The sequence below is a fragment of the Lagopus leucura genome, unplaced genomic scaffold, assembly GCF_019238085.1.
Source record: "Lagopus leucura isolate 7727_CA_CO unplaced genomic scaffold, USGS_WTPT01 Super-Scaffold_100012, whole genome shotgun sequence".
NCBI classification, from domain to species: Eukaryota; Metazoa; Chordata; class Aves; order Galliformes; family Phasianidae; genus Lagopus; species Lagopus leucura.
Genome location: NW_024962267.1, coordinates 3,790,039 through 3,814,261, shown reverse-complemented (window position 1 = coordinate 3,814,261; position 24,223 = coordinate 3,790,039). Strand labels below are relative to the sequence as shown.

The window sequence follows — 24,223 nt, the reverse complement described above, 5'->3', positions numbered from 1 at the left end:
TAGAGTAAGGATTAAAAAAAAAAAAATACAGGAACATCCCAGGTAACCTTTTGTTTGAGAAGCTGCAAGATATTATTCACAAATGGAGATTACCTACTGAGAAGAAAACACAGATGAGTTTTCTTCCTGGTGAATCATGGAATCATAGAATGTCTTGGGCGGGAAGCAACCTTGAAGTTCCAACTCCTAGTGAAAAGCAGCTAACCACAGTGGAAAAAATTATGAGCTCTGTGACTGATACTAAAATGAAGAAAAGATATAATTGTGGTATCACCTGTGACAAGACACAGCACTGCAGAAAGGCAAGATAAAATTCACAGTGTTGACAAATGGATTTAAAGTACCTGTCTCTGGAGAAAACACCTCTGTGTTAACTGACTCATTTCTGAGGCAAGCTGGAAGAGCTCGGCTTACTCCTGGATACAAATCGTCAGCTACAACCTCTGATGCTTCTTACCTCCAAAAAGCAAGATGCTTCGCTAAATGAAGCAGCAGAAATTTTAGCAAGCAGAACACAGACTGTGTGCTGAGGAGATCTAGTTCTATTTCTGACTACATCACAGGACTGCCCAAAGCTTGCTGTATGAATGCCAGTAAACCGTATTACAGTTTGTCCTGTGGTTTCACAGTCAGTTACATCAGATAATTCTCTGTAGTTCACGTGCTTCTAAGGAATATAAAATTTTCAAATACAATTACTATAATATTGAGAGGATGAACTGGATACCAGATCCATGAGGTTAAAATGTTAACATTAGAAAATGAAGTGTAAGCTGGATCTTACAGTTTTGGTAATACATTTGGTGAGTTAACTTGACAAGGGAGCAAAGGAAGGTCAGTAGTTAACTGTCTTTGATCTGACTATCCTACTCACGTTGTTTCTCATAAACCACAAGGACTGAGGGAGATCCTTTAACATTCTGTGGCTGGACTAATAAGTGAGGAATTGTGAGAGACCAGATCTCCGACGGAAGACTTTCAATTGAAATGTGGCAAGCTCTTTCCTTTCAAAGCAACTTCTTTCTGCTCTTAAAAACAGTTCCCAGTGACACACCATATGATTTTGCTGAGCAGCTTATAACGAATGGCAATGTTATGAAAGTTGTTACTGAAGTCAGTATTTCTGCATGGCAGGCCTCAGGCCTCAGTGCAGATGTTTACATGAAAAATGTTAACTAGTAAAAACATAGCAAGATATCAGCAATATAATTCAAGAAGGTTAATGCTTAAGATGAAAAAAGTAAGATCCTAACTCCATTGTATTGACGAAAGTAACCTCATAACAGAAATATTGTGCTGTGGAAGGGGAATGAACAATACTCCTATGAAAAGCTGGAAAGGCTGTGCTGCATGATACACTATTTACCATTTTAAGATTCTTCCTTCTATCCGTTCTGACCCTGCTGAAGATGTGAGAGAGCGCCCTCAGAAGACAACCCATGGGATCTGCAGGATGGAAGTGCCTGGTATCTTGTAACTGTCTCGCTTTCCACAGGAATGAAGGGGGGGTAAAGAGGATGTGAGGATGGCGTAACGTGCGTTCACTGAACATCTGTAAAATACTTTTATTACTGATTTGGAGGAAAAAGAAAAAAAAAAAAAGGAAACCCAGCTAATTATTGACTTGCAGGGATAACAGACCTAGAGTCATATATGAAGAGGTTTAAAATAAGCGTATTCCATTTATCACAATGACAGTAATTCTGTAGACAGAGAACTATTGAATTTTCATTTTGTTCCACTATTCTGCTTTCGCTATGGAGTTTTCCACTTTTTAGTATTGATTATACAATGATTAAAAGTGAACAAGCTGCAGATGACTCTGGTGCCTACACTTTGAAAAGTCTGGCTGGTTTAAAGCGCTGTGACATATCAGCTGTATTAAAAGATTCTGAGATGAATTTTTGTTCCTTTCTTTTTTTGTTCCAAACATACAGTGAATTTAATTTCATTGAAAGAATGATGCTCATTTAGACTCCCACGTGAATGCTACAGACCTGCAGGAATTTCCCTACAGAATTTACTTAAAATGGTTCTAGAGATTAGTCCTCACATACAACTCAAAAACAGGGGCCTTGGTTAGCAACCAATATTCACTAGAAAAGCATTCAGAACATTTAACGGACAGTCAGACGTTACATTTAATAAACTGAAATTTCTAATAGATTAAGGGGATTTCATTATTTGACAGCCTACGTACAATGTTAGAACTCCTTATAGTCAGTAAAATTATCTGTAAATTATCATTTTAAGGGCACTAGGATTTAAATGAAAGTGTTAGCTAATACTTTTGTATCTTTTCTTTGGCTCACAAATACACTAAAATACCATAAACATTATTTAGAACTTCAATAATATATAAATAGGATACATTACAAATGGAAGAAAATACAAGACAACTCTTCAGCATGGTAAATCTCTGCATATAAATAAGCAAATATTTTGTATACCTACAATTCAACGATTACCTTGCTGTAAAACTATTACATTTAAATCCTTTTACACAAAGTCATTTAACAATAATATACACAATCTACACAAATTAACCTCTAAAAATACAGCAATAATATACCTGTTACAATGACTCTGCTACTATTATCCCCGATGTGACACTAAAGGGAAAATACAACTATTTTACTCCAAGGTGCTGTTGGAGATTGCTGTTTCGTATGTGACAGAAGCACCAACAACAAGATTCAGTACTGTTACACATTTTCTTTAGCTCCTAAGATTCTACTTTTTTGCAATGTTTCTATGTGTCTATTTACCTGGCAGGAAAACCTGTAGCACATTATCCACATCATTAGTTGTTGAAGGAAAAGTTAATTTTCTTAAAGTGGGAAACATGCTGTGGCTTGGATCTAAGTTCATAACCTCTTTATATATTTATATATATATATATATATATGTATATATATATAATTATAGATATATATTTATACTGTACATATATACTGTGCAGAGTTCACTTAATTTTCTATTTTCACACTTACTAATTTCCTGCTGACAAAAAACAAGACCAATCTAAGAGTCAACAGTACTTCAACTCCAAGATAATACATTTTCCCTCAGTACAGTGATCTAGCAATACACATATATTTCAGTAGCCTATAAGGTTTTGCCGCTGCTTAAGGACGTCTTAGGAGATTGAAACTTACAGAAAGAGAATTTCCTTAAAACATGTTCTGCAGAACTGGGTTAAAAAAATAACCAGTACTGGAAAACAGTGAATTAGAGAAATGAATAACTCATCCACTGTACTACAGCTCCTGCCCCAATCTCTCTATTTCCTCAATGAGGAAGTCTATGTCAGACTTAGTTGCTGCTGGGTTTGAGATGACCATTCGGAAGAAGTTGACCTTATCGCCCTGAGGCTGATATCCAACCATGGTAGTACCTGACTCCATCATCAGGGCTTTGATTTTCGGTGCCACCTTTAGAATTGAAAATAGAGGGAGGGGAGGAGGGACACGAAGAGAGAGACAGAGAGAGAAAAAGAGATTCTGAGAATTGTTATTTTTTCTTTGAATATCGCAAGCTGTCTAAATGTAGGGAAAACAAAGAGGAATGAAATGGACAGTTTAGAAAAGCAATGTAAGATCTGTAAGAGAAAGCTGGAAAGCTTCAGAGATTGGGTATTTGAAGTAGAATTGACAATTATAATATTGATCTTTTAAGAAATCTTTTTGATTAAGAGACTAGCAGCATCCTCATATATTCAGAACATAATATTCTAATATATCTAATGTACATAATTTGTATGTCCTGATTAATTATCATTATTCTTATATCCTGAGCATTTGAGAGAGAAGTACTGAATGTGCACAGTTCTACTACAGCCTTTGGATAAAAGAGATACGTGTGATTCTGAGGTCAAGAAATGTTGGGGATGAGAGAGTATTTCTTTTGTTGTTGTTTTGTTTTTGGAAAACTCATTCCAGAATCAACTTTATGAGGGCCATGGATGCTTTTCATGAAAACATGTTTATTCTCACAGTCAACTTGCTAAAGGGACAAGGTAGGAACAGCAGAAGTTTCTCAAGAAGATCTCTGATGTAAGGAATATTTTCTGCTAGCATAAGCTGTGGAAACCTTCCAGCAGTTTTGCAGTACTGTGCATTTGCCTCTGTTACACTTCCTCACTTTCATTTATAAGAAATACTGTTCCAACAGTCTTAATATGCAGTATTAGGTGAGCCCAGCCATGCCAATACACTTTTGGAACCACAGGAGCAATAGGGAACAGACAAACAAAGCCTGACTGTGTTCTGTATTTTGCTTCATAGGAAAAACGTGACTTCGACCTCAGCTCGAGATAAATATCAAAGCCATAACAAGATATGGGAGAATGTTGGTCCTAGCACCTAGAACTTGAGAATGCAGACACGTATTATTTTTAATAAAAAGAATACTTTGGGCTGAAATAGCAGACTATACTTTTGCATTTAGCATAAGCCTTGTACCTTGTGCAGCTTTTCTCGTCTCTCATCGCAGTCTGGCATACCTCTGAGACTTGGTGGAATATACCAAAAACATACATTCGTGTGCTCCGGCTGCAAAAAGAACCAAACACATACAGAGTAAAGAAATACAGGTCAATCACGTACTTTAAGGGCCGATACACTTTAGCACAGATCTGAAAGCCAAAAAAAAAAAAAGAATTGCAGAACTAAGCCTTTGCATCTGCCATATGAGATTTCTTATACATTGTCCCATCTTAGCATGTTAATGCCACCTGGCAAATGCCTTCTACCTTCATGCAGTGTTACAGGGAACTGCTTTCAAGGCTCCCTACACGGGTAACTCTATTTTCCTTTTCATAGTCAATGAAGAGACAATATATTTAAGTTATTCTATCAAAGACTTTATACAGTGGCACTAGTAACGCAAGATATTGCAAAAACAGCAGATTTGCAGTGAAATACATGGTGGCACCTGGAATCTCAGCATAAATAGATGGCATTAATGTAGCTTCATGCTTTACATTCATAAATTGCAAAATACATAAATTTGGCCCATACACACTGGTTAAGCGAAAGTAAACTTACCTCTCCTTCAAAGACCATCTCAAATTCTTCTCTGTTTTTTATTTTAGTATAGAGGTATTCTGCCAGTTCCAGGCATTTGTTGATCTGATTTTCAAATCCCACTGTACCCTATTTTAAAAAGAAAGTTAGTATTAATCACAAAGTACTTTTTCCTCCTCAGATGTAATCATCTTTTCGGAGACATTTCACTCTAAAATGGCTTCAGACATACAACGTTTAGTGGAATTATTTCTAGCAATTTAGAAGTCAAGTCAATCAGTTGCATCAGAAGCAGCTAAATGGGTCACAAACTGTAATCACCATTGGGTTCTGTTCTGTTCCTAAGAGCATTTATAATGATTACAGGAAAGACTTTTGATATGTTTAATATAGTACCTTTAGTTTTCTTCAGTTTCTAAAAACTGAAACATTAAGCCTTGTTTTCCCAGTTCTTGCTGAAAGACTGCAGACATGGAAGAGAATTCCAACGGAAAGAGTAAGATTTGGGAAGTAATCTATTTCATTTAAACAGTTTGCGAGAACTCTGTATTTTAAAAAGCTTATCTGCTTAAAGTCATTTGCCTACCTACTGGTCTTTTGTAGCAGCTGATCTTCTGAAAGATCATCATAATCTCTTTAAAAAGATGAGTGCTGATAATACATGAAATAGGAAAAACAAAACTTTTAAAAAGTACACTTCTGCATATGAATGAAAAACTAAAAATATCGGAAGCACACTGTTATTCATTACTGTACTGCAGGACCATTCCTGAACAACACTGATCTAGTGACTTAGAACTTGCCGTTTTCAGCCAAATGAACTGGTGGTTAACATTGTTCTATTAGCTGAGCGGTTCTTTTCTGACCACGTATCTGTGTATTTAGAGGTTGTGTTTACACAGGTATTAAGAAAGCCCTCCATTGCATTAAATGTATAAATTAAATAAATAACTTCTGATGTTTTAAGTGGGCTTTTATGATTTACCTTTGCCTTCCACATCAACCAGAATTTGAAAATGTCCACATGTCGACCACACTGTATTGCCTTATCTCCGGTGTCATAGGATACATCATATTGTTTGTCTTGCTGGAAAAGATATCCTGCACACATTTGATTGCAGCCTTGAAGAATACCCTGTAATGAAAAATACGTACATACATGAAACATACTGCATATGTGCATGTTAATGATACATAAAGTTGTATATCAAATATATACAGAAGAATTGCTCTGTAAATGGACAAATTATGAAAAACGTTTTGTAAACCTGAGATACAGACAAGATTTCATAAACTCAGGTGTTTTCCTTAGAACTTCCTCAAATGCATTTGGATTCTTAATTTCCATCACTAACTTAGTTCATTTCATACCATAAGGCTGTGGTTTTAAGACCCAAATATTTGATGTATTAAATTACATAGTAGGTGACAGTTGCATCCTCTCAGGGCTGCATAAAGCTACAAGAAATGTAGAAAAAAAAATTGAAGTCTCCAACTTCATATTTTGTCCAATTTACTGACACCTAACTCTAGTAATGATTATAAACACTAATTATCAAACCTGGATGGTTTTTGCTTAGCAAGCAAGGAGAAGGGGTGCATCACAATTGCTGCTTTTAAAATGATGGCCTATAAGCCAATAGAAACTTATAAATTATGGGTAAGAGTCTACACAGAAAACAGAAAGGAGAAAACTCCTATATGTTAAGCAGAAATTTTTAAAATACCGTGCAAGATTAAAAAAAAAAAAAACAAAAACAAAGCTTTTTCAATTAAGCGGTTTAGACTGTGACCAATCACTCAGATCACTGCTGTACATCCCGTGTACCAGGAGAATGAAGAGGCAGGTGCAAGTATACAAGCATAGCTGTAGCGCAGTTAGAATATGCAAAGATCCAACAGCCGAGGATCTGACCCGTATTGCTTCCAACTTTGACAAAATAAATAAATAAATAAATAAATAAAACATAAAAGAATAGCGATTTCCTAAGTACAGTATAAACCCAAATGATTGTGCACTATTATTTTGAAAAGCAAAATTTGATAGTTACAACTTTTTTAACTTTTTAATTACTAAATATAAAGCCGACCTTCTCCCGGACCAGAATGGCAGAACACTGCAGCAATACTCCCATCATCTTGTGTGGATTCCAAGTGACTGAATTAGCTCTAAAAATAAGTAATAACATACACATTCAGACAGGTCTGAAAAAGAGAAATTCAATCTGGAGTTTGCCTTAGTTATCTGCTTTGAGCTGGAAACATACAGAATTTTTAACCAGCTGACTTCACTATGGAGATTATTACTGCCTCCGGTCTGTCTCTCCTTTCCCAGCTGTATTGTCCAGTAAAGGGGATTTTCGTGTTGACTTCAAATATCAGACTGCTGATCAGTTCATATTATTATTAATAACAGCTAATTAGTGTCAGACTGCATTGATTAACTGTAACAGCAACTTTGTTGAAAAGTATAGTTATTTGCTGAACAGTTGGTGGAAATGTAAAAGTAAAGGAAAATTCATTTTGAATGCTTATCTGGTTTTCCAGCTAGAGCCAAAAGTGGCCTTTTCTGTGCTATCTTGCTAAGCCCATGGACCATTAAAAGGCTATAAAACTTTATAATCCTACCATTCTGTGTGTAAAGGTTAAGACTCCTTAAGCGTACATGCAAGTGGATGCACAAGATCATCTAATTTAATTGCCAAGATAAGACATTCTATATTTTTAATATATCAATCTAGACAGTTTAATGTTGATGCTAAAATAAATGTACCAACATAATATGTCCACTGACCTCCTCACCCCAAGCTATTAATTACCAAATATCCCTTGATTCACTGCATGTTCCAGAGAAGGAAACCACGTAAAGATATTTAACAGACTACACATATGTTCATGCAATCATAGAACTATGGAATATCCCAAGTTGGAAGGGACCCATAAGGATCATCATGTCCAATTCCTGATTCCACACAGGACTACACAAAAAAAACAGGCTATATATCTAAAAGCTTTGTCTAGATGCTTCTTGAACACCTGAAAGCACGGTGCCACATTTCCCTGGGGAGGCTGTTCCAGTGATTGAAGCTCCACTTGGTGAAGAACCTTTTCCTAATACCCAGCCTGAGCCGCCTGTAACAACTTATTTAAACATCGTTGAATGAAATTTCAAAGTGATCTCCCCCACTCCTACCCACTGCTCCCAGAAAACAAGCACAACCACAGTTCCTGTTTCAGGCAACAGGACAATTCATTCACTCTAATCTGAAGACCACATATTCCATAAAGATTCCAGATAGAAATCCAACCTCCATCTGCACTAGGCTGGATAGAAGCATATCTCAGGCGAAAGAGTAATGTGGCATAGTGTGGCATCTGCAGGGTGTACCCTCCTTCTAGAGCTTCCTTAGGCAGTGTGGACCAGCAGGTTAAGTAGGTGTGCCAATTAAACTAGCGTAGGTAAAATAAATTGTTTTTACAATACCAATTTCATATTAAGATATGTTGCCTGTGACTAGCAAATTGGATTTGGCATACTGCTCTGCTGATTCAGAGCTGCTATAACATCCTATACTGTGCCAGAATTGCCCGTATGTTTCTCCTACCATTCCTGCCACACACCATTCTTTCTTACAGTACGAGATGCCCACCAATGGGAAAGTCTATTTAATGAAGAACTTCATCCACTGCTCTCATTTATGCCTTTAGAAATTGTCCACATTTGGCACAGTTATCTCAAGGAAGGAATTTGGTAATTATTAAAGAGGATGTGTAGAGCTTGTTTCAGATCTTCTTTTTACTTTCCTGGAAGCTGATATTTGCAGTGATGGGGGAAGATCTTATAAGGAAGATCTTATGATTCTGGTTCTTCATTGCTGTTCTGACTTTTCTTCAGATGAGCAGCATTTTATGACAGAACAGTTTCAGGAGAAATCTGGAGACAATTTTTATAATCCCTTAAAAACTATGCCAAGAACACTCTCCTCTCCATTTTTTTGCCAAGTGATATCCTTGCATTCCTTTGAATCTCTTGGAAACTTGACTTTCTCTGATGTATATATACACCTCACTGTTGTCTTGTACAGAATTGTTTGTTATACTTCTAGTTAATTTAATATTTAAATTCTTTATTCACAAATTCATGAAAAGATGAATTTGCTGGAAATGTCATGTACTTCACTAAGTTAAATAACAGGATTACTAACAAACCGTGCAGTACCTTTCTATTCCATTCAGTTTATGACGATGCTTTCGGGACATTAAGAGTCCACCTCCCCAAGCAGCCTGGAAGAGATGAGAACAAAAGAGAAGATTTGTCATTCTGAAAAGTCTAACATATTTTAACTTACTCAGGATAATAAATATTTTGTTTCAAGACAAAATATGTAAACCTAAATCCTCCATTGCCTGACTAATAGCATGTCAGTCAATTACTTACATCTACATGGAGCCAGAGGTTGTATTTTTCACATATATCTGCAATCTCCTGTATTGGATCAAAGGCTCCATAAACTGTTGTGCCCGCAGTTGCATTTACGAAGAGAGGAATGTATCCCTACAGTGCAAATAACAGGATTATTTACACAACTCAGCCTCTTTCAAGAAAAATAAAAAGTGAAAATCACGATTTTGAATTAGATGAAACAAATGTGAACTGCAACTCTATGGAGTATGCAAGGGTAAAGTTAAGAAATCAAGAACGATCTTGGTAGCATTAACTTTGGTGGTTTTATATAAAATGGTTAGATTTCTCCTTGCAAGGAATAACAACGAATGCTTAAAAATCAAGCTTACTGGCTATAGTTACTGACCCTGCACTCTCACACTTGGAAGCTAAGGGAATTTTTAGGATTATCATTCATCAGAATTTTTGATGGTTTGAAACAAACATCAAAGTTTGGCAAAAATAGTTTTAATTTCTCATTTTAGCATTTTTCCATGTATTTCCAAAGAGAAAGTTATTTTAAAAAGTCATAAAATACAGATGTGAGACAATATATAAACAAAACAAAAAAAAAAGAAAAAACATTATTTAGTATTTTATGTAGATTATGAATGTATTTATGTAAATAGAAACCACTGCAAGATAATTCCCTAAACAATACAGAAATAGATAATCTGAAAAATACTATTACAAGATTATGTTGTTATAATGTATTTATTTAATGCTACCCCTCAGCCTTCCAAGGAAAAAGCAGCACATTTTATTAAGCCAAACATTTAAGCACTATTTAAAAAAAAAAAGACAAAAAAAATTACAAACCTTTTGTTTTGCTTCCAAAATTTTTGCTTCCAAATCAGCTGGTATTATTTTGCCTCTGTAATGATTGTAAAAACAAAGACCAAGAAAATTGAAGATTGTATATAGAAATACTAGCTACAGTTGAAATAACTTAATAGCATTTTCTCAACAGGTGATTAGCAACTCGACACACTATATTGAACCAGACCTTAAGTATACCAAAACAAATTTAACAGATGAACACATTTAATATATCAAAACATTAGCATCCATCTTACCTTTCATTGCACTTTATCAAAATTACATTTTCTGTTCCAAATCCAAGTGCAGCTCCAGCTTTCTTTATTGAGTAGTGACTCTGCAGGAAAGCACGTGCATATGGAGGGCTCATTTAATAACAAAATGTACATCAATAAATTAACAATTAGAAGTGTAAGCTCACATGTTCTGAGGTAAAGAGAACCAGTTTAGGGACTGCAGCCATGCCTTTGGTTTTGACTTCAGGGAAATATTTGTAGCGTGCGGCCATTATGCTGTACATGTTGGAGATGGCTCCTCCTGTGAATGAATAAACAAATGAATACTAAAATAGCGATAAGAAAAAATGAATATTATACCAAAGACACATTGGCATTATCAGGGAAAGGGACAGCGAACTAGGAAAAGTAAATCTCTGAAAAGCGAGGCATCTGTCTAAGCAGCATAAGAACAGATGCTCTAGAAAGTTATACCAGTAGCCTAATCTATCAGCTCTTTCAATTGCTACTATTTTGTAACACTTTCCTAAAATTATCAGTTTTCATTGTACTGCTTTTGCAGGACAGCTTCTTGTTAGTAAGAAAAATGGGAAGTTATCAAATTCTCCTGAGGCTAAAGTCATGTACAGTATAGATTTATCCCATCTCATCTGTAAATACAGAACCAGATGCCTAAAAGATAGGTTTCTCCAACTAAGATAGTAATCCTAAGCTACCTTCATAATGAGTTTAAAGAAAGAGGTACTTTCAGGCTGATTCAACTGGTATATTTTGATACATCTGAGGAATGTGAACACGTTGTGAAAAACACTTTTTTCTCTTTCTCTTATTCTACAAAAAGCCCAGTCCAGATACCTTAGCTGTACAATGCAGATGTCAAAATTTAGTAAGAAGAATATCATCCATAAAGTTTAGGAGAATTTATTTCACTACTATTTCATTATCAACCAGAACATTGGCAAAAATTTTCTCACACATGGGACTAGAAATCAAGCAAGAGTGCTTTCCTGGATTTTATGCAGGCAGTTCCAAAAGGAGGTAATATTTGTCCTTTGTTCTCTGAATCAGGATGGTCTTCCCTTCATCAACAAACCCAGATACCTGGAGTACTGTTGGGTGCCCATTATCCAGACACAGACCTGGGGCTTTCACGTGTTTTCCCATTCTTATCTACAACTGCTGATTGCTTTTATACCACCGTAACAGGAAGACAACTGTGGCCTGTTCTTCAGAACCATACTTTGGGAATCCAGCTGGTTTTCTGAAAGTTACACGTAGTCTCTTTTTCTCAATAGCAGGACATGGTTCTGGAGGGCAGCAGCCCAAGAAATAAGGCACAACAAAGGGTGTTTAAATGCCTAACCATGTTCCAGAATTTGTAACCAAGCTTTAAAAATGTTACCAGTGTTCTATGTAGCCAAGATAGACATACTCGAAAATAAAAGTCTCTTTTTTCTTCTTTGTGGGATGCTTGAACAATGCATATACTTCATGTAGGAAATTCCTATTTCTAAAACTCTGACATTTTGTTTGGTCTTGCAGATATTTCACACAGAAAGTGGACATTCAGACAAAGCTTATGGTTATTTTAACTTCTGAAATTTTAATCAAACCTCCAAACACAAGAGAAAAACCCACCAGGTGAGAATATTCCATCACCATCTTTATTCGACCATCCAACAATCTCTCTCATCTTTCGAAGTGTTATTTGTTCCATGAGGACAAAAACAGGGGCAATTTCATATGTAAACCTGTATGGGTAAAGCAAACAAAACAAACAAAATTAAATACAGATTCAAAAAACACAATCAATTGCTTCAGATTCTAAAAATTTTTCTGTAACTCAAGGATCTGATATCGCAAACCTTATGCAAGCAAATATGCTCAGAAAAAAAATATGTGAAATATTGGTCTATAAAGACCTGCAATACCAATAACTTCTCTATTACAACCAACGTGAGACCTAATATTCTCCATCACAGAGCTTCTGACTGCTATGTTGCCGCACATTCGTCTCTCAAAGTGACAATTCTTTATTAAAACAGTGAACTTCAATGAGCTAACCACAGCCATAATTAGAACTATTGAGCTAGGGCTCCAAAGTCTAAATACAATTAATGATGTGGATTTATTCTGTTGATGATCTCCAAGGACAACTTATTTCTACAATACCATGTGATCAATAACTGTCAAGAGTAATTATAAATGATGATTTTCTAATTACCAATTACAAATACAAGACAGCAGTCAACGGTTGTACCCATTTACTGAAGGCAAAAAGGAGTGCATAGCCTGGTGTGCCATGATGTCACTGACAGATCTGCCAATGGAAAGTGACAGCCATACAACCATTTCTTGGGAGGAAACTACATGGATAAATTGCTACTGCTGTAAATAAGCTGAGTGTTGGGTATGCCAAGGAAAATAAATAAATAAGTAAAGATAGATAGATAAATAGATAGATAGATAGATAGATAGATAGAGAGGTGGGGGGGGGGATAGAGCGGGACGGCGGGGGGGAAAGAACATAGGAGCAGAAAGAAACTAAGCATTCCAGCTGTGATTTTAAACAGAATCTTTAGGAGGGTGACACCCTGACACTTTGAAACTGCATGATCATTTTTGTTTTCAATGTAAATAATTTCACCACAATTTACATGTTGTTTCTTTAATACTAAAATAACACTGAGAATTATTATGGCAGACCCTAGGGGCACAAGTTATTCCTGAAAGCATATATTTCACTTATGTCTACACTGTTTAGTTTAAAATATTGAAGTTCAGCTGTCGCTGCTATTTTGAGAAGCAAAAAATGCAATTTCTTTTGGTTTCATCATGATCAGAACTGTCAGAGACAGACAGCTGAATACCAATCTGGAATTTGGGTGCTACCAATGATTACAGAGACATAATGTTAACAAACCAGTTGATGCATGCAACCTTCTCAGTATAAAAAACACCACAGTTCATTTTGTTCTGTGTTTTTTCAAAGAAAACCCTTTTCTGAGGCACATTCCAACCTCTACTTAGACAGGATGCCCTCCTGAAGCCAACAGGAGCTCAGCAGTGTACTGTGTATCCTATATATGAGACAAACTGAAGTCAAAGTGATTTTCTCCATCAGTTTAAATGCATTTTGAATTTTATCTGGAAACCTGGCACGTTCACCCGCATGTGCTTCCTGAAAGACTTCAGCGTTTATACAAGAAGCACACAATATTAAGCAAGATCTTTGTTTATAAAATACTAAGACATCACATGGGAAATTGAAAATGTACCAAAATCCAAGTAAAATAGTGTCTATTGATTTTATTCTGCAATTATTTTCTGAGTCCCTGAAGTCTGACAAAGAAATTAAAAAACCACAGTGGATGGTTGTAAGTAATAGGGCAGTGTAGTTGTGTTAGAAGATGGCTACAATTTCAAAAGTCATGTCTTGCTCAAGGTCAGTACAAATCATTGCCTGTTTTAAACTTGAACGATTTTGAAAATTTCTGTAAGACCCAGAACTTGTATTTCACACCCAATCTCCTGATTAAACATACTGATTTCATTTTTGGTATACAGTTACAGATATTTCTATAAATTAACACTAGTCATGAGCCCTAGGTCTTCACTAACAAAAGAAACAAATGGGTTTATGTTAGGAGTGGCCAGTGCTAATTCTTCACTCACCTAGGGGCAGGTGCATTTTTATCAGGACAAATATAAAGCATTGTATATCATTCTTATATGCTACATCTTCATAAGCAATGATGCATAATACTATAAATATAATTCTCTCATCTTAGCTACCAGGGGCATAAAGGGAACTTCCAGATCATACTATTGCTCTCCAGCCCCCAAGTGACAGACCCCCAGAGCTGACTGAATAATGGCAGCACCTGAGGATTCCAGCAAAGTCCTATGCTCAGTGGTTGAGCTACAAATAACACATTGGTATGTTATTTCCAAGTTGATGTGGGGAGCTTATTACATTTAATTTAATCTATTGTCTTCACAGTGACATTTAAGGAATGTTTGCTAATGACAATATAATATTTCCTAAGAGAATGCAGATGTTTCTGTTACTCAATATTCTCTTGAGAAAAAAAAAGAATAATAATCTATTCCTCTAAGTGCACAGTAGTATTTTGGGTCTCTTTGCAGGTGGAAAAGAAAAATGGCAAATGGAGGACATTCACTACTGCAACCCAACGTTACTGTTGCATTACATGGTTGTGTAACTGCAAGGTGAAAGCCGCTCCTAGATAAAGGTCAGAAGCTGCTCTTCTGTGCTGGAACGCTGCTCAAAACAAGTGGTATGCTCCCCAGAGCTCAAAGAGCTGCTCCAGCCACTGTTAATAACCTTGTCAGCGCTCTGAACTCGTATTTTACAAACACTTTGCTTCAACCATACTTGCAATTACTGTGTTACTCTAAGGCACATCATGTTGACCTTGACTGGCTGAAAAAAAAAAAAAAAAAGAGCAATATGCCATTTTCCATTTGGCAAACTTCATGTAAATAAATAGATGCAGATGCTCGCAGAAAATTATTTGCAGGATATGTTCATGTAAATGGATCAGAAGTTAGCTTTACAGAGCTAGCTATTCAACAACTTACTGTTAAAACCAAAATAAGAAAGACAAAAGCAACTTCATTAAACAGTTGCTTTTCAGAACTGAATAAACGTGACGTTCTTAATAATGATGGCAACATTTCCTAAGGTTATCACAGCCTGCCACAGAGCTGAATTGTGATATCCCTTATCATATTTGTGCAATTTCATTTATTACAAAAGGAGACTTAAGCTGGGATAACTCGGTCAGTCGAAAGGAGCAAGGCCTGCAAAATGATGCTCTAAAGCTTGTTTTTGTCACAGAGGAACAATATTTAAGCAATTTCAGAAATGCAATCAGAAACATTTTAGCTTTTACTCATGGCACTGAGAAAAGAGCACCCTGCAACCCTTGCTTTACTATTAAAATGTACACTGGTGCTGTTTGTTTTGCTTTCCCAAACAGCTTTTACACCTGAGTCCTTTGTAATACATTATATATATTGCAACAACACTAGTTGAAAAGATGATAATTGTAAAGGGCAGGTTGGCTTTGGCTGAAGCACCTGATACTGTTTTCCTTAGTACTAATGCCACAGAACAGGCACAGCTTGCAATCTACATAGAACTGCTAATAACCAGCTGCACTTAACGGAGCACCTGCTTGTGGATGGACCTGAGGAAAAAAGCTCACGTTCAGATCTGCAGCTACATTTCTTGCATTCTGCCAATAAGCAGCAAGGTACCTGGACTAGAGGCAGCTTTACTGTTAAAACACATCCAAAGAAGAGCTAAAGGGGAAGGCACATTTTGGAATACATAGAAATCAAAGCACAAAAACTGCCAGGAAGTTTTCTTTGTGCATTATGCTCTTTACTGCAAAAATTCAGCACAATACCATGCACTTACTTTCATTAACTCATTAAATTGATTAATTTGCATTAATTTCATTAATTAAGCTTTCAATAATATCAAGGTAAAGAAAATCTAGGTGGTTTTCCCACAGATTTTAGATATAACTTAGTTTTTAGTGCTTTATTTATTCATGTACTGCTTTCACAAACCTTAGTCTGAGCAATTCCTTCCCTATCACCACATTAACTTTCAGTGATATGTTTTAATCCTTTTGAGGACACCCATAAGCAGCACAGAGACAGGTGGTGGCCCAATTCTGATACATCTGAAGCCAAGAAGAGGACAAGCAATTGTTTTACATAGTTTGTGTTCCACTGATACTAATATGGAATTACCCAGTCTAGAGACAAACAATTAAAAAATATATCTGGAAAAGATCAGTAAGAGTGATCTGAGAGATGAGGATTATTTAACGTTGTTCAATAAGGATCAGATCATTATTTTTATATTAGAATTGGCATATTTAACTAACCGTGTGCACTGGGATATTTGGGTTTATCGGGGGTTACAGTCTATATGACTATTTGCTCTGCATTACAGTCAGGGGAGACACTTCTAACGGACACAAAGCAATCAGCATTGGAGTGCATGTCTGTCGCGACAGGCGATAGCCAGCTAAGCACGACCCTAGCGCGGCAGCTTACATGTTGGTGTTAGCGGTAGATGTCAGCCACTCCCCCGCCAGGCCGATCATGTCCAGGCCCGTGGACAGCTGATTGAAGAAGCGCGGGTGACCTGCAAGGGAACGAGAGCAGCTTAGAGCGGCTCTGTCAGCTCCGCAGCCCCGAGCTTATGCCGTCTGCCACAAATCGCAGCACTCGCGACACAGCCGACGGCGCTTCCTAAACAACTGCATAAATGTAAGAGCGTTAGCATCACGTTAATGGACGTTTCTATCACGAGAGCCCCTCAGCGCTCACCGGCACTGCTCGCCGTCGCCGCGACGCGAGATTCGGGGCGCTATGCCAAGAGCCACCCCGTCATCTCCCACCACCATCCGAGGGAGCCGTGCCCGGGCCGCGGCTCCGGGAGGGGCACGGCACCGACGTGCCAGCGGGGAGCTGACGGGACGGCAGCGGGGCTCCGTGCTCAGCGCAGTGCCAGCGCACGGACACCGCGTCAGGACCCGGATGGATAGGCGGCTCCCGGGAACGGGCTGAACTCCGCGGGGTTCCCGTACTGATGATTTCTGGGATTTCATTCTCTTTTGCATTAAACGTCTGGTGAACATAAAGAAGAAAAACTGCAAATTCAGTGTCATTTATGCTCTCATTTACCTAATGATATTGCTCCCCAGAGGTACAGACAGCTCGCATTTCATCAAGTGAAGGAGATTACGTCTTAAAAACGTGTTTCTGGGTTCTGCTAAAAGCGCCGGGGCCTGCACTGGCGACAGCGGGACAGCACGGGCCCGGCAGGACCACTTGCATTGTCCGGGGCGGCCCGACTGAAGCGTCCCGCGGGATAGAGAGCAGCCTCGGAGCGCCGGCCGTGTGTGTGACCCTACCCGGTACTGTGCGGGAACCCACCTGTCCGCACCCCGTACTTGAGCGTGTCCCGGCAGTCCACCAGAATCTGCTCCAGGGACTCGGGGTTGTCTGATAGCTCCAGGTTGAAGCCCTCCATGCCTTCCAGCAGCTGGTGCGGGTGGTGGAAGTCCAGCACTTTGGTGGATCTGTCAAACGTCTTCCTCACGTAGTTGAGGAGTATGTCCACGACCTCCAGCAGGAACTGCATGGTCTGCTCCTCGCCATTCTTAGCGGGTAGCAAATCTGCGGGCAAAGCAGCCGTCAGCTCCCGCTTAGGGAGCGAGAGGCGGAAGTGAAGAGCTCCCGGCCGCCCACAGCCATCTCGGCTCTTGGGAGCCGCGGCCCCGGCTCAGCGCTGCCGGAGGGGACGGAGGCACGGCGGAGCCTTGGCTACCTGGGGCTACTGGGTCCACGGGAACGAGCGGCAGTGCAACACTACTGGCTGCTCGCCTCCCAGAAGCACCCAAATCCCAACTACAACAACAACCCCTTCCCCACCCTCCCCATCTCCGGTCCTATACTAGCAGCCACAGGCCGTTTACTGCTGATCTACTGAAGGGGAAATTAATTAAATACGAAATTGCGCTCCTCCTGCGAGCTGCCTCTGGAGTGACCCTGGAGGAACAGCTGGAGCTGAGCTGAAGACGATCGAAAGTACAGCAAATTGCATTTCAAAAAACTTTTAAGCACCGCCAGCGCGGCTTTCAGCGAACACACGCACGGCTTCCTCCAAAGCTCCCCAGTGAGCAGCAGCCCGGGCTGAGGCTGGCAAGGGAGCATGGAGCTGCAGAAGCACTTACCTCGGGCATACAGGTTGGAGAAGTCCGTCTCGGTGCGGCGGAACCAGGCTTCCCTCTCGCTGTTCTCGCACGCCAGCAGGTTCTTGGAGGACTGCCGCTCCTTCAGGGAGCCCACGATCCGTCCTTTGTCTTCCAGGCTGTTGGTCCTCTGCAGGAACCCTACATCGTTATTGCAAGGTGCACAGGTCAGGGTTTTCTCACTTCCCAACATGTTTCGAAATACCTACAGCAGCTCTCTAGATAACAGTTCAAAGCAGCGTTTGCTCTGGATCTGACTAATGAGGTCAGGAATAAGAGCATTTATGGGGCTTATTTGCCTCCAGGAGGAGAGCTCAAAATGCCATCAACTGCAAAAACCCAGCCATGCAAAAAACAAATTTTTGTCACTTAGTGCAGTGGTACATTCTTATTAAGTCGATCAGACAGATTCCACTTCAGTAATCAGCCACTGGAAGAGAGTTCAGGATGAGTCAATGCTATTTCAGCCTGCAGGCGAAGTTTATGGACCTAACAGACAGGGGTAATAATGTATGATGAAAATCAGGGCCACTTTGCTTCTCGTGGTGCTCACACGCACAAAAGGCATGGGAGAGGGGCGGCCGTTCTGTGTCCTCCTCCTTGGTGCCCTCCGGGCAGCGGCAGCACCCACCGAGCCCTCTCCCCTCTCACAGAGGGAAAGGTGCCCGCGGCAGAACGAGCCCCAAAGCTTTTGCCATTGCCCTCGTCCTTCCCAGGGGCTCTGCTCCCACCGGCGCTTAGGACCTGTGCTCCCTGCGATACCAGAGTACGGCCAACAGCCGCTTTTCAGGGTTTGTTCCACTGAATTAGATGATGCCTGACAAAACATCCGTGGCGCTGCCCTTTCCTTTGCCAACGAAGGCAGTGGATTCCGACTTCCCGGCGGTACGGGGTGCCTGGGGCAGGCGGCAGCAGAGCCAGGCTAAACCGCAGTGCTCGAGGCGGCCATTGCGTTCTCTGCGGTTTTGTTTTGATTGAAGAACAGCTGAGCCCAACTCCCCCCCGTGCTGGGGGCTGATCGGCAAAAATGAACACTTCGGGGCGAGGAAAACCATCGCTGGAACTTCGTTCCTCCGCGGCCCCCTGCGCCGCTTCTCCATGGCGCTCTTCACTGCTGGCCGCGTGCCCCAGGCTCCTCACAGTTCGGGACCGACGGGCTCTATTTGTACGTAACTGCGTTGGTACCGCCACTAACGGTCCTCGCAGTGAGTCAGGGGCTCCCACTCGTTGGGCGGACGGCTAACACTGAAGCTGGTGCAGTTCAGCCTGAATTCCGGAGCTCCTATCTTTCCCCAGAGCCGTGGCCTCACTTCGCTGTACTTTCCTGCCCGTTCTTCTTCTCGGCTCCGCGCGAGTAGGGTGCCGCTGGGCCGGGCTCGGGGCGTTGCTGAAGGCTCTAGCTGAGGATGTTCACATTGCTGGTGCTGCCCGGGCCGCAGGGAAGTGCGACAGCCTTGGCTCGTGGGTTCCTTCCATGCCCGACCGGGTCGCGCCTGTGTCCCGCTTGGAAAGAAAACCACACAGAGATCCAGAGTGAAGCAGAGCACGGCCTGCTGGCAGGGACGCCTTTCCGGTAGGGACGAGGAGCGCAGCGCTTCCCAGCAGGGGTGCATCGTGCCCCTCTGGCAGACGTTCCCGTCGACGTGCATGAAGAGGCCGAACGTGTGCAAGTAGAGGGCGGGCTGCGAAGGAGCTCCTCGGGCCCGGAGCGATCGCGGATCTGCGTGACCCCACATCGGGACTCGTCAAGAGGCGGCGTGGGAGCCCTCTGGCAGGGACGGCCCCGCGGCTCCCCACTCACGCTGCGCCCCGGCTCTCCACAGGCAGCGTGAATCCCGAGTGCTCCGGGCACGAGCCGAGCTCCCGGCGTGCGCTGCTCGCGGCCATCAGCCGGTACCGAGCAGCTGCCGACGCACCTGAGCGGGTTTTCTTACGCTGTGTTTCCACCGATCCTAAGCAAATGGTTGCAGAATCGGCCCCGGCAGCGCTGCTAATTGCAGGAGCCGTGCACGCGGCTCCGGACGCAGGGAGAAAACTGTCCGCACTTCACACGCGGTGACAGTCTCTGAAACCTCTTTAAAATGCTATTATTATTATTTTTGTTTTATAGTGGCTCTCTTCAGACAGTGGCTTTCAGGCAGGTAAGGGGCTCATCCTGACGCCGGTCCGTTGTTAGAGGGGAAACGGCACGTAAATCTCTGGTATGTAATTACCGGGAATGTCAGGCATCAATACACGAGCCACCCTTTGTTCAGAACCCGCGCTCCCTGTGAGCTGAGCCTTATTTCAAGTTCGCATTCTCAAAGCGAATCGATTTCTGCGTGACACAAAAAGGAACGAACCCGAGGCGCTGCTTTGCCACAGCTCTGTGACGGCTCAGCATTTAGTGTCGGAACAGCGTCTTGCGAAAGGCATGGACGAGGAGATAGTGGTTGTAACAGTTTGACGTTGCCTTGTTTAGCACGTGTGATTGGGGGTTGGCAGCCTTAGCGCTGTGCTCCATGTATTTCCCGAAGGCAGCATTCCCGTCCGTTCCGCGGAGCTGGCACATCCCGGGCTGAAGGCTCAGCAGAGCACAAAGACTAGTTGCGATCGACCCCCCCTATTCCGAGCCCCATGGGCATGGAATATTTGTCTCGCCAAACACAAAGAAAAAAGCCAGAAAAGGGAAACAAACAAAGAAAAACAGCAACAACAAAAAAAATCAGAACCAAAACCAAAAACAGAACAAACCCGACAGCATCCGAGCTGGCTTTGATTTCCCTTCAGAAAGCCAGCACTACACGCTCCTGCCGTTCTCCGACCCCAAGCGGTGCTGGGGCGTGTCATTTCCAGTGTATCTGAACCTGCACCCACACAGAGGGAGCTGTGCTGTCCCCCCATAACCCCGCTCCGGCGGCGCGCAGCGGGCCCAGCGGGGCGTTACTGCATCAGTGCTGCTCGCCAGGCTAAATTAAAACGATGATGAGAAGCCCATCGCCGCAGCAGCGAAGGGGAACGCTCCATTACACCCGGCCCAGGGCTATTTATAGAGCCAAGCGGCTGTCGGTAATATGCCTCCGGGTGCCGATGGGATCACTAATACGTCTCAGGTCACACACTTGCACCCTCGTCCTTTTTCAGTCCAAACTTCCACGTAACGAAACGTGTAGTGAGTGAGCTTCGGCTCGGGGGGGGGGGGGGGGGCCAAGGGGCTCAAGTATGTCATTGCTTGGACAAAACGTCCATTTCTCCCCCCCGACAACCAACGCAGAGGCAGTAGGAGAATGGGAAATCCGGTCCATATTCGCAGGGCACAGCAGAACGATTCTTGCCATCCTAAACGAAAATCAGCCTGTTTGTCTCCGAAAGCGAAAGCGCCGCTGAGAAATCCGGAGCAGGACGACAGCACGTTATCTGCAAATGAATCTCCTGCTCTAACATCGCGATCTGATTGTGCATTTGTTTCCCCTTCTGCGTTCCATGTGCCTGCGTGCTGACTGGCTGCCAGCGCTATCTTACCAGCGCAGCCCGCTGACGGATTGCTCTTTAATAAGGCTTTCGTTAATCTTTTTTTTTCCCAGGAGATCCCTATTTTCTACTCCGATAAGGCTGAACAATTTCAGACAGAGAGGCGGCCAAGCCCCCGCTGGCCTCCCGCTGGGCCCCGCTCCCCGCACCCCGGCGGCCGCAGGAGGGGCGGAGGGGCAGCGGCCGTCCCACCCGCGCCCGGACATCTGGGAGCGCACCCGGGGCACAGTGTGGAGCTGCGAAAGCCCGCCAGGGGGAGCCCGAGGCCGGTGCGTCCGGTGCTGGGGCGGAGGGGTTCGTGCCCCGACGGAGCGCGGTCGGAGAGGCGTGCCGGAGCTCGGGGTGGGGCGTTCCGCGGGAGGACTTACCGCATATCTTCAGGCCGATCTTCCTGGTGCATCCGTGCGCCACGCCGCACCACGAGTCGTAGGCTGCAAGAGAGGGCAGAGGCATTGCTTGGCGTGGCGGGACCTCGGTGGGACCGCGGCCGTGCCCTGCGCTTCCCCATCTCGTTCTTTCCCCGACCCGCCGTTTCGGCGGGCAGCTGGGACTCCTCCTCCCCGCGGCGACAGCGCCGGAAAGAGAGAGAACGGCACCTGGGGCCGGAGCATCCCATCATGTACTGGCGGGGCTCCAGGGAAGCGGCAGCTTAAAATAAAGTGGCGTGAAATGGGGTTACAGACGAGTTCAGGAATTAATTGGGTGAATAATATTATTCGTCTCGATGAAAGGACGTGGCTGCTGAGCCGGGGCCGCGCTGTGGGCCGCCGGCAGTTGCACCGGGGACGCTCCGTCCCGGCCCTACCCGACACCCATTGCCCGCGACGGTTCAGACGGGCTGCACGGCCCTAAGCGCCCCATGAAACGCCAGGCGACGTGGAGTCCCACGGCTCCTGCGTGGTGCATCGCGGCCGGCCCGACGGGAACGAATTCTTCCCCGGTAATGCGAAACGCGCCCCGGCCGTGCACCGCCGAGACAGGGAGAGGAGGGTGGCGGGGCTCCCATCACGGACCCGGGCTGAGGTGGAAGGAGAGCCCGCTTCGGCCCATGCACAGCCGAGCCGCGGAGACCAGCTTCCACGCCGGCGGCGGAGCCGTGGGACTGTCGCTGGGACGAGGCAGAGGAGTACGGACCCGTCGCTCCACGCCCGATCCCGCACCGCCTCCAGGGGCTGTTGGACGGCCGCAGACATGGCGAACCAGAGAGGGAGGGAAGAGAGCGGTCCGGAGCCGGGCTCAGGGCTCGGTGAGCAGCGGGGAGCGCTGCCGGGCCCGGCAGAGGGATCCTCCCGGCGGGGTCGGGCGGTGCGGTTCTTGCACTGCCCCTCTGTGTAGCCCTTTACCCCGGTGGAGGCAGCCTTAGCGCTCTCCCCCTCCCCCCGACCGCGGGACAATGACAGCCATGGCTCATCGCTCCGACAACCCTTCCAGGGTAATAACAGATCCCTCTCCGCTGTGCCGCTCAACCTTTCGTTTCTTCCTGCCGCCCGCTCTTTGTCTCTGGCTCTTTATAGCACCGAGCCGTTCGTTTGTTTCAGTATTTTGGCAGCCAGCAGTCAGCTGATCCCACATCCACCTGCAGCAGCCTCCGCTTCCCACTCGCACCTCAATAACCCAAAGAGAATTCAGTGCAATTAGGGATACAAGGCTTTGAAAAGCTGCAATTAGCATCCCAATTTCGCTTGATTATAGGCTTCAGCGAGGGTTGAGAGGAAGCGCTAGCATTAGCATTTATAAAATGTGCGGGGGAAGAACCCGCTTTGAGCCACCGCTGTAACTTCGCCCCTCCACAGATTCGTTTTCCCCCCGCCCCGACAACATCCCCATTTTTCGGCCGCCCGCGGTTCAGCTCAGCGCCCATATCCGTCAGACGTGGCCGCAAGGCAGTCAGAGAAGGGCTGCGGGGGGCTCTCACCGCCTCACAGACCCCGCTGCCTCTGGGAGGCGGTTCCTTTGTGTGAGCACTTCGCGCACCTTGTTTGGCGGCGCGGAACAGGCGGCACTGTTCGATCGTTTCGTTTGGAAACGGAGCTTCCCGACCCTGAGCGGAGAGAGCCTCCGAAACGCTTTAAACGAGGAAAATAATAAAACCTACTTGTGGGTCGTAAATTGGCTGGGGCGGGGTCCGGAGCATCGTTGGAGGACGAGGGAGCGGAGGAAGCCATCCCTTCAGAACAGCCCCAGTGCCCGGAGTTCGGCTTTCCTTCGATATTCCTCCGAAGGCGAGTGGGCAGCGAGGAATTTACTGGAAGGAAGGAAGGAAGGAAGGAAGGAAAGGATAGAAGGCGCGTTTAGAAGCCCGCTCTTCTGGCGGACCGCGCGGGGGGGCGTGGATGCCGGCGGGTGGGAGGCGGCGGCCCCCGGAGAGCAGCGCGGGTCCCAGGA

General features: G+C 43.6%; 1 protein-coding gene across 1 annotated transcript; it reads right to left on the bottom strand.

The window, feature by feature from the left end:
* Positions 1–3,260: 3,260 nt before the first annotated feature.
* GAD1 (glutamate decarboxylase 1) lies at positions 3,261–24,003 on the bottom strand. The gene is made up of 16 exons (XM_042874764.1): positions 23,934–24,003; positions 22,207–22,269; positions 18,311–18,469; positions 17,511–17,753; positions 16,626–16,716; positions 12,165–12,277; positions 10,712–10,827; positions 10,548–10,627; positions 10,291–10,345; positions 9,466–9,582; positions 9,247–9,311; positions 7,118–7,196; positions 6,013–6,162; positions 5,049–5,156; positions 4,464–4,553; positions 3,261–3,434 (listed from the first exon to the last, which is right to left on the bottom strand). The coding sequence occupies exons 1-16, from the start codon at positions 24,001–24,003 to the stop codon at positions 3,261–3,263; spliced, it is 1,773 nt and encodes a 590-aa protein (XP_042730698.1).
* Positions 24,004–24,223: the final 220 nt, after the last annotated feature.

What these genes read in the sequence shown, in the direction of transcription:
- GAD1 (XM_042874764.1), bottom strand. Translation starts at nt 24,003, where the DNA reads ATGGCTTCCTCCGCTCCCTCGTCCTCCAACGATGCTCCGGACCCCGCC. An exon ending in TTGATAAAGTGCAATGAAAG is followed by an intron (nt 10,346 to 10,547) that starts GTAAGATGGATG and finishes CAATCATTACAG; the next exon opens with AGGCAAAATAATACCAGCTG. An exon ending in GGTTGATGTGGAAGGCAAAG is followed by an intron (nt 5,157 to 6,012) that starts GTAAATCATAAA and finishes TTTTTAAAATAG; the next exon opens with GGTACAGTGGGATTTGAAAA.